Raw genomic sequence first — 10553 nt, forward strand, 5'->3', positions numbered from 1 at the left:
GCTCAGAGTTACTGCAGACAGAATCACATTGATCTGGTCAGTGTGAGAAATCAGAATGAGAATGAGAAGGTTAAGAAGATCATTAGTGATAATAATAAATCTGGATCATATGTTTGGATCGGTCTGTTCAGAGACTCATGGCAGTGGTCAGATCAGAGTAACTTCTCATTCAGATACTGGGATCCTACTCAACCTAACATTAATGAAAATAATGAAAACTGTACAGTAGTCAAACATGACCCTCTGGGACAATGGCATGACATCTCCTGCACCAATGCATATCCTTTTGTGTGTCATGATGGTGAGTAGATCCTCACAAAACACACACAATCCATACATCACCTCCAGATCTCTTAAAGTTCCCGCTACACGTCTGACATGACAAATCCATCCACAGTGTTTGTTCTGCATGCTGTTTTTGATCAGTCTCTCTCTAGTTTCTGCTTGTGGTTTGTTTGGTTTCCAGATAAACTGATTGTGATCAGAGAGAATCTGACGTGGTCTGAAGCTCTGAGATACTGCAGACAGAATCATGTGGATCTGGTCTCGGTTCATTCAGAAGAGATTCAGCGTCGTGTGATGAACGTGGTTAAACGGGCGTCTACTGCGGCGGTGTGGTTGAGTTTACGTCACTCCTGCACTGTGGGTTTGATCCTGTTATGAAAAGCATTAAAGCAAAGCCTCTCTTTCACAGCTCTCTGCTCCGTATCTGAATGTGTTCAGCGTCAGTATCACTTTATAAATGAGAACAAGACCTGGACTTAAGCTCAGAGATACTGCAGAGAGAAATACACAGATCTGGCCACAGTTGACAACATGAACGACATGAACGAGCTGAAGAAGAGTGTGAATGATGGACGTGTTGAGTTTGTCTGGATTGGGCTGCATGATGAATGGCAGTGGTCTTCAGGTGAACCTGCGCTCTATCTGAACTGGGCTACTGGACAACTAAAAGGCAGAGATTATTGTGCTGTGATGAAAAATGGAGAATGGCATGATTTGCCATGTAATGATAGGCGACCTTTCATCTGCAACAACAGTGAGTGTGGCTATTTAAAATTACAAAAACCCTTCATAGACGGACGAAATACCAAATTTTAGTGATTTTTAATTTGATAATGAATATACACGAGACTGTGGATATTTGTCACACTTTTAACATTCAGTCAATTTCTGTATAGACACAAAAATTTCCAGAAAAAAAAAATACTTCATTCATCTTTTGTTATCTCACTATGGGGTAATTTGTCACAGTGGGAACCTACAATTAAAGAGACTATAGAGAAAATATTCGAGAGAAAAAAAGAGAATGTGAGAAAGTGATTGATATGGATAGTAAAGATCTTATAATATTCATAAACATACAGCAGTGACTAGAGTTGATACTACTTGATATTTTCAGCCTTCAGTAACTCAAAACAAACATGGAAGAGCTTAATTTCCCTTCCGAGGGAACTTCGAACTGCGTCTCTAGGGGTCGCTATGGGGAACGCCTTCGGCGTGACCGGTGTCTGAAGCATACATCTAAATAAGACAATGATATTAGCCGGTGACAGCATATGACGTCACTACCGGCGCGACCACAGTATAAAAGGGCGCAGGTAGAACACGTCATCCTCTTCTTCGTCTTCACTATGACCGTTTGTTTATGTTAAGCATGCCTAGGAATGCATGTTTTCCCGGCAGAGGCTTTGCTCTGATATCCGCAGTTTCAAACAGCTCACATTCTGTGTGTGTGTGTGTGGTAAAGAGCAAGCGTGTTAAGCTCTTGAGGGAGTTGGATGCGCTCTGCATTCATTGCTTGTTTCTTGTGAGGGATAAGCATGAATTGAACGCGCTCGTCTCACGAGGAGACAGCTTGTGCTCATCGTGATGCATTCACAAGACTACTGAGGGGGAGGTGAGTACTTCACCATTTACCCGAATTTGTAGATAGCATTTGCATGAGTGCGTTCGCCTCTCGCAGGAATAGCGACGCATTCGTGGCAGAGGTTGTCGTTCTCGCTTGATTTCCAAGGTAATCTAGTGCTTGGATGGAGCGTGTTTAGCTCCCGCGGGAGCTGAATGCATGCTGCGCGTTGCGGTCACGGTCGCGGTGAGAATTGGCTGCCCATTGCCGCGATTCGCGGTTGATGGGTAGAACAGGGAAAGGACCTGACGGGAAATTTCTCCCTATCAGTAATTTCCTTTTGTTCTCATAGGAGGGCATCGTTATGATGAGGTGGCTGAGTTGCTTCGCACCACAGATCTTGCTCTCCGTGCCACTAAGCAGAAGGGCTCTTCGGGCTTTGCCTTCAGATGATGCCCCGTGAGCTTGAGTCTGCACGGGTGCGAGATATATCTCATCTATCTATCTATTGCTAGTTTATGTTAATTCACTAACTAGTTTTTCCGCAGTATAACACTGCAACTTCAGGACCCGCGGGTTCTCCATTCGAGTAAGCATTTATCGGAGTATAATGCTTTGTGATGTGCTCCCTGATGTCCTAGCTGGGTGTTTGCTTCAAGAAGCTGCCCCAGCCAGGACACGCTACTCATGTCGCGCCCCGAGGGGTCTCCTGAGATTTGAGTCATCCTCTCAACCGTCATGCATGTAAAGGCTTCTCTCGCTGAGGTGTTGAAGGGACTAATACTCTTTTTCTACTCTGAAGTTGAATAGATGGTCGGGCTTGCGGGACCTCCCTGTCACACTGCCCTTATGGTCGAACCGGTGAATCGCCCCTTTGCGGAGTGGGCTTGAGTATGCTGCGTTCCCTGAGGTATAAGTGAGATGTGTTTCTGCGGAAACCCTTCCTGAGTAATTCGGATCCAAGGAGCAGTAGCTCTTCATGCATGAATGCGTTAATGGGTTCTCTTTGGAGCCATTGAGCAGCAGCCTCAGGTTGTTAGGCCTCTCTCTGCCTCCCTGTTAGGCTGCTCTCTTTGTTGGTGAGTTTAGCAGTGCTCCCCTCACCTTAGAGGGTTACATTTGAGCTCGCCGCTCCCAATTGAGCGTCTGAGGTCTCCTCTCATTGGGTCCTCCGCTCCTTGGAGCTCCATTTAGCCTCAGGTTGTTAGGCCTCCTTCGGCCTGCCTGTTAGGCTGCTCTTTTTCTTGGTCGAGCTTAGCAGTGCTCCCCTCACTTAGAGGGTCACCTATGAGCATGCTGCTCCCAGTTTGAGGTGACTGTTTTTTTGGTTGAGTTGGTGATTCTCCCCTCACATGGAGGGTTTTTCTATGAGATGCACCTTTTTCAATCTACATGCGCTCTGAGCATGTGGCCTCCCACTGAATTTTTATTGTTACTCCTTGAGCGGGCCACAGTCACGTAGGGTCTAGGCCTGTCTAGTGGACAGGTTCTTGGTTACCCTTTAGTAACGGTGTTTCTAAATCCATGCTATGGTAAGTGCACACGCTCAGCTTCTGTGCACTTTTTAAAATCCACATTGTGATAAATGTGCACGCTAGGAATTTTGCGCACTTTCTAAAATCCTGAATGGTAAGGGTTACGCGTTGTAGTCTCGTTCCCTTTCTATGAGTTGTTTAGGCACCGGTTTTTTACCTTGGGCTCCACTCTACCGTTGGTTCATTACGGTATTTCTAAATCCATATCTATGGTAAGTGCTCACGCTAGTTCTCTGTGCACTTTCTAAAGTCTATATTCATGGCAGGTGTGCACGCCAGCCTTTGTGCACCTTCTTTTAAAGCCTTTATGGTAAGGGTGACGCGTTGTTGCCTCGTCCCCTTTCTCTGAGTTGGCTCTGTTCTTGGTTCTTGGGCCCCACTCTCCGCATATTCACTTTCAAGACAGGGTGTTACTACTAAGTTTCCTTGGGTATCTTGAAATCCTCGGTAGCTCGTTCTTAGAGCAGGAGGTAGTCTCTATTTGACAGGCCAGGATATGGGTTTGTAAGCAGCCCTGATACTCGGCCTTATCCCCTTAAAGGAATCCTTGGTTATTTTTGATTCCAGGGGCTTGAGCTTTGCTCTGGGCTCGGGCTTTATACAAGCCAGCCCTTACAGGTAAGTTTGGTGCACAGCTCAGGCCTTTGGCCATAGGGGGTTATGTCACTGACAGCCGTCAAATGTCCTAGGTGCAGCTCCTTTGACTTGTTGTGTTGGTACTTAGTGCTCGCTGTGGTATTGGCATGCACTCCCCTCAGCATGGCAGCATGGGTATACCGTTCCCCATAGGGACCCCTAGAGGATGCAGTTCAAAGTTCCCTCAGAAGGGAACGTCTCAGGTTACATTTGTAACCATGGTTCCCTGAGAAGGGAACGAGACACTGCATCCTCTAGTCTCCTTGCCATGCTTCGGACGTAAGCTTCAGACGAAGAAGCGTATTACATGTTCTACCGGCGCCGTTTTATACTGTAGTCGTGCCGGTGGTGACGTCATAGACTGTCGTGTTTTTAATTATATGCTTCAGAGACCGGTCACGCCGAAGGCATTCCCCATAGCGACCCCTAGAGGACGCAGTGTCTCATTCCCTTCTCAGGGAACCATGGTTACATACGTAACCTGAGATATTCCAGAGATATATTTAAGAAAACTAAATCAATAGATTGAAAATCTTGAAAATATTGTGAACATTCAATATATCACCAGCTGTAGAAGCAGCTCAAGTCTTTGAGTGATGTGTTTCTGATGTTTCCACCGCTGCTCCTGTTCACATCCAAACCATAAAGTAGCATAAGAATAATGAACAAACTGATTCATGAATTACTTCTCATTTGTTTTTCTTAAAGCGAACACAGGACTTGTCTTTATCAATCAGACGATGAATTGGAGAGACGCTCAGAGATACTGCAGACAGAATCACATTGATCTGGTCAGTGTGAGAAACCAGGATGAGAATCAAAAGGTTAAGAAGATCATTAGTGATAATAACTCATCTGGATCATTTGTCTGGATCGGTCTGTTCAGAGACTCATGGCAGTGGTCAGATCAGAGTAACACTTCATTCAGATACTGGAAGTCTGGTCAACCTGATAATGGAGACAGAGGTGATGAAAAATATGCAGTGATCGAACTGAAAGCTAAGGGACAATGGCATGACTTCTCTTGCACCTACCATTTTCCTTTTGTGTGTCATGATGGTGAGTAGATCCTCACAAAACACACACAATCCATCCATCACCTCCAGATCTCTTAAAGTTCACGCTACACGTCTGACATGACAAATTCATCCACAGTGTTTGTTCTGCATGCTGTTTTTGATCAGTCTCTCTCTAGTTTCTGCTTGTACTTTGTTTTGTGTCCAGATCCTGAACTGATTGTGATCAGAGAGAATCTGACGTGGTCTGAAGCTCTGAGATACTGCACACAGAATCATGTGGATCTGGTCTCGGTTCATTCAGAAGAGATGCAGCGTCGTGTGATGAACGTGGTTAAACGGGCGTCTACTGCGGCGGTGTGGTTGGGTTTACACAACTACTGCATCATGAACATGTGGCTCTGGTTGAGTGGAGAGACTGTGTGCTATCAGAACTGGGCTCCAGGGAACGGAACTAAACCAGAAAACTGTAAACTCGAGAAGAGAAAAGGAGCAGTTCAGTCTGGAGGAGATCAGCGCTGGATCAGCCTTCCTGAAACTCACAAACTCAACTTCATCTGCAGCAGATATTAAGAGTGAAGGATATGTGAATTGTTTGTGTGTTTTCTTGTTCACTGTTTTCACATTTCATTATTTTTCTGATTTACTCATATATTATTTTTTTTTTCTTTGATAGCTTCTGAGTGAATCTGATTATTGGTTTTTAAAAGTGTCCAAAAGTCTTGCTTAAGTCTCAAAAGAATTATAATGACATATGATATTATCAAAATTTTCTAACATCAATGTTTAATGTTCTGTAATTGTTTAAAACACTAGCATGATATATGTGTGTGTTTTAAGAATCTCTCTGTATATCTGGTGTGGTTACATCTCTTTGTTTTGCACTAATCATATATTAGAAATGACTGGTTAACTGTGATTAAGAGAGCAGCAGCTCTTGAGAAAAATATTCTTTGTTTCTCAGCAGAATGAAATCTGGTTAGTAATTGAAAAGCAAAAGTAAAGGTTGGGTATAAAATATATTGTGTTTGATCCAAACAGGAAAGATCAAAACCATGACATAAACACATGATAGCAGAAGATCAGCTCAAATAAACTCATCTACAGCCAGTATTCACGTCTCCTGACTATTTCCTGATTTCTGCTTGATGTGGTAATGAATTGAAAATGATATGTAACAAATATGTAAACTTTACTTTTGGTTGTTGATTTATTAGGTTGATATTTAGGATATATTGTCACTTACAAAACATGCACATTTCGGCTTCCTATGGCTTCGTCAGTCATGTACAGTATTATGATACTAAGCGAGGTAGACGATCTTCTCAGCTCTACAGCGCCCCACAATGTTCCAATGTAAATCTGTGGTGAAAAATTTAACTGCAGCGCCCTGCTTCGACCGAGACGATTTCACAATAAAATGTTTGGTCTTTTTATACTAAAGAAACTTGGAGGAATTGGTCTTAAGAAGCATTTGTTTTTAAGGCAGAAGTCATTTGTAGAGATGATGCATTGCTTACCTTTAATTTTTTTATGTATTAGTGATCATAATTACGGGATTGTTTTAAGTTAAAATAAGAAGATGAGAATTATGGTATTGCAGAACCCCCTTTTAATCCCCTTTTTGGAATGCCATCTAATGTATCATCTTCTTAAATCATTAATTTTTTCAATGCTGGGATCACTAAAATTATGGACTTGATTGATTTAACAAAAGGCCAGTGGTGAACTGCACATGCGCTTGCTGAAGAAGTTGGGCTAACTCTAACAGTTAGAATTGTGGAGGGATTAGTCAGGAATCTTAAGGCCTCTTTTTCTCCAAAATTGATTTCTTTTATTACAAATGTTCTATACTGAAAGGCTTTTTTTTCCTCAGACATTTATTTTTAAGGTTGTTCTTAAGTCTAGGAATTTGTTGATATTGCAAGTCTGACAAATTCGTTTTTTTGTTGTATTGAGAAAAAATGTAATATCATATTTGTGTTAAATCTTGGACAATTGAAGCAAAGACCAGACACTAAATGGAGGTCTTGGCTTTCTATTTCAGATGAGATATGTCCATCCTGGAGATTACTGTACAAACCACCTATCTCTAAGAAATGTGGGGATCTTCAGTGGAGATTATTGCATTGCCGTCGCATCATCCAGGTGGATGCTGCACACTGGTGGTGGATGAGGAGATACCCCCTGACAATGTAAAGCGCTTTGAGTGCCTAGAAAAGCGCTATATAAATGTAATGAATGAATTGTATTGTAGCCTCAAACTCTTATTTCAAAACGTAATGACATTGTTTTACCAAATTGTCCTTTTTGTAATGTAATTGTTTTGTGAATGTTTTAAACTCAGCTTAGCGATCAATGTTTAAGTCTCATCAGTGCAAAAATGCTGGTGAGAATAGAAGTAGGCTATGGTGACCCTATTCAAGTCTTTAGTGGAGTCTTGAGTACTTATTGAATATATAGCATTCCTTATTTTGAATGGAGATGATTTTTTGGAGGGGCATTGGTGACTGTAAATGAATCGGGGAACCTTGTCTTTAATTGGTAATGTGTAATGTTTTTTTTTTTAATGTTTGTAAATTAAAGTGTTTTAAAAGTCAAAAGCTGTGTCCCAAACTGAAGTGCGTGGACGCCGGTGGGCTCATTTGAAGTGCGATTGCGTCACAGCGGCGCGACGAAGGCTGTCCCAATCTGAAGTGTGCGGACTCCGAAGTGCGCATTTGAAGTGCGATTGCGTCACAGCGTCACGGCGTATGCTGTCCCAATTCACGGTGCGTTTCAAACGGGATATATCGCCCTCCGAAGGGCACTTCGGAGTGAAAACATATAATCATGGCCACCATATTGAAGGGTCGTTCCAAACCGAAGTGCTCAAAACTGGCCACTTCAAAGGGCCATTCGGAATGAAGGATTTCGAAGGGTACGATGAACTAATTTGCGCAGATTCTTTGCATGATGACAGTGCCTCCGTGTGGGCATGTGATGATGACGCAGAAGGGCACTTCAAGAAAGTTGTTTGGGCCCCTACACCCTTCAACCCTTCGAAGCTCTCACTCCGGAGGGTAAACCCTTTGAAGGGATTAGGGCATAGGGATGAGCCCTTCCGAATGGAATGCAGGGTCAGAATTCACCCTCCGAAGGCTGCATTCCAAGGCCGATTGCGTCACCGCGGCGCAACGAAGGCTGACGTAATTCGAAAGCGACGTCAAATGCACCCTCCGTTTCCCAGCAAAATGAAGTGTACATCTGATGGACACTTCACACCCTACCATATCCCAGAATCACTTGCACGCAGATGACGATGGAATATATATTCAAAGAACATGGAGGATGACAGTTCTGTGGGGGAATTCACATTGAAATGTAAGTATTGTGTTTTCATTTACTCAAATAGCTAGCGAAACAAGTGTTAAAGCCCACAAACAATAAGACAACCACTATATAAGGCAATAGTCTTTCCCTTTGTTGTGTTTTTGTAGTGCTGTCATGCAAGATATGTCTACAAATGTTTTAACCAAACTTTAGCACTTCAGTATTTTGTATGCATGTCCTGCTGTGTCGTATTTTCTACTGTTAAGATTGCAATGCAAACCGGTCTTTATATTTTCTCTTGTTTTAGTACTATTCTGGAGAAAATGAGCCTGCTGGGGAAAGACTTAAAAAATACAATGCAAGCAAGTTAATACACACATTTTTGCTGAAATTCATTGTGCTGTTGTTGTTGTTGTTAACAGGCATGCTTTATTTGCTCTGCCTTAGGATTGCTAGTGTCCTGGGACAGGTGAGGGAGTGAGTGGAAGCTGGTGGAGCTGCTCAGGGAGGACATCAAACTCCAGAGAGGGCAGAGGAGAGAAGAGCACAGGAGAGAGAGACATAGGAGAGAAGAGAGGAGAGAAGAGCACAGGAGAGAATGGAGATACTTTTTTCTCTTCTTGAGAGAATGCTTAAATATATTTATTAGCCAGTCTCTGTTAAGCAATATAAAACAGTGGAAAAAATGGGTACATTACAGTTTTTCAATATCGTATTTTTTTAAATGTCACATTGACAATGAAACAACCTAATTTCTGTAGTTTATTTTTTTAAATATTTTTGTGATGCAAGTTCAAAAAAATGAATAAGTTGTATACATTATTCAGTTTTGTAGTGTAATTTATTTGTTAATGAGCCTGAATACTTTCTGTAAATTTTGTTTTGCATATTCACATGTGTAAATAAAAGAGAAGTAATTATGTACATTGTTTTTTTTAATGCAGCTTATAATTTTTTCACAAAACATTCTTCTATACGTTTATTTTTTTTGTCTTGTAATTTTTTTTTACACATTAAAACAAATTGTTCTATACATTACTGAAAGTACTTTTTTACAACCATTTACAACATAGCTTAGGTTTAACATCAGAAAAACAACATCAGTTCTGAGCCCAGCCCTGCCTCCGTGTGTTCTGGGGTCTTCAGGAGGTGAATCTCTTGGTGAATGGCCAGCACCTCCTCAGAGACTCAGAGGACAATGCGGTGACAGTGGAACGGGGCATGTCAAACACTCTGGAGACCGCTCCCCTTACGAAAAAGAAGTTCATTCAAGTGTGCTATTAGTATACTTCTTTTAAACTAAAAAATAGGAAAGTATACTTTTAGTCTACTTTTTATGTACTTCTCAGAAATGGGCTTTATGTACTTCTCAGAAATATACTTAAAATGACATTTAAGTATACTTCACTTATAGCCTACTTAGAAAAAGTCTAAATATATTTGAGCTATACTTGTGTTCCTGGAATCCGTGTTTTCATTGTTATACGGTAGGGGACGCTAGTAAACATTTTCTGTACAGAATTTCCAAAAACACAAGTAAAGAAGAAACCGAAACAACAGATGCTTCCACATGTAATCTAACACGATCATCAGACATAAAACAGCATCAAAACTGTGTAAAGTTGATGTAATGTCGACCAATGAAGAGAAACTAGTAGTTTACTGAGACTATACTTCAAAGTGTACTAAAAATGCTACTACAAGTATTTAATTTGTAAACTATCAGTATACCTATAAGTGCACTTTTAGTATAGTTGCAGTACAAGCTAAAAATATTGTTGTAAACTAGTTGTGTACTTAAAGTTTACTACTGTTATACTTAAAGTATACTTTTATATACTAGAAAGTGGGCCAATTTAGTCCCAAGGAGTATTGAAATAGTATACTTACAAGTATACTACTAGTACACTGATATTTGTATACTTGCTACATAAAGTATACTTAATAAAATAAACTTCAAGTATACTACTTTTTGGTAAGGGTCTGTATGATGTACCACTAGCAGACAGAAGAGAAACACCAGGGTCTGGATTGTGGCACCCATCCGTGTTGCCGTTCACTTCTCAGAAGATCCAGCAGCACTGTTCTACTTTTACTCTCTATACCTTAAGTAGATTAAAGGTATACAGTATTGTTCTGAAAAAAGAATTTGTTAGGATTGTTTTGCATTAATATTACTGCTGCACTACTGTGTATGTTGCATTT

The 10553-nt window shown here is 41.3% G+C and overlaps 3 protein-coding genes across 3 annotated transcripts in view; all 3 read left to right on the plus strand.

Moving 5' to 3' along the window:
• The window catches only part of LOC107707278 (C-type mannose receptor 2-like), a 2435-nt gene extending 1772 nt beyond the window's left edge, over positions 1–663 (plus strand). The window contains exons 4-5 of the mRNA XM_016511266.1: positions 227–301; positions 467–663. Of these exons, the coding sequence (XP_016366752.1) occupies positions 227–301; positions 467–663 (272 nt within the window). The remainder of the gene's footprint in view (positions 1–226; positions 302–466) is intronic.
• LOC107707279 (macrophage mannose receptor 1-like) overlaps positions 1–10553 on the plus strand; it is a 67365-nt gene that overhangs the window by 36184 nt on the left and 20628 nt on the right. The window contains exon 2 of the mRNA XM_016511267.1: positions 2018–2025. The gene's annotated coding sequence lies outside the window, so the exon portion shown is untranslated. The remainder of the gene's footprint in view (positions 1–2017; positions 2026–10553) is intronic.
• On the plus strand, positions 773–5609 carry LOC107707314 (C-type mannose receptor 2-like). Its single transcript, XM_016511305.1, has 3 exons — positions 773–1039; positions 4729–5079; positions 5245–5609. The coding sequence occupies exons 1-3, from the start codon at positions 817–819 to the stop codon at positions 5607–5609; spliced, it is 939 nt and encodes a 312-aa protein (XP_016366791.1). The 5' UTR covers positions 773–816.

This window comes from Sinocyclocheilus rhinocerous, unplaced genomic scaffold (genome assembly GCF_001515625.1).
Source record: "Sinocyclocheilus rhinocerous isolate Xijiao unplaced genomic scaffold, SAMN03320098_v1.1 scaffold114, whole genome shotgun sequence".
NCBI lineage: Eukaryota > Metazoa > Chordata > Actinopteri > Cypriniformes > Cyprinidae > Sinocyclocheilus > Sinocyclocheilus rhinocerous.

Coding starts and splice junctions, on each gene's coding strand:
- LOC107707314 (XM_016511305.1), top strand. CDS start 817: ATGAACGACATGAACGAGCTGAAGAAGAGTGTGAATGATGGACGTGTT. Junction 1,040..4,728: donor ACCTTTCATCTGCAACAACA/GTGAGTGTGGCT, acceptor TTTTTCTTAAAG/CGAACACAGGACTTGTCTTT. Junction 5,080..5,244: donor TCCTTTTGTGTGTCATGATG/GTGAGTAGATCC, acceptor TTTTGTGTCCAG/ATCCTGAACTGATTGTGATC.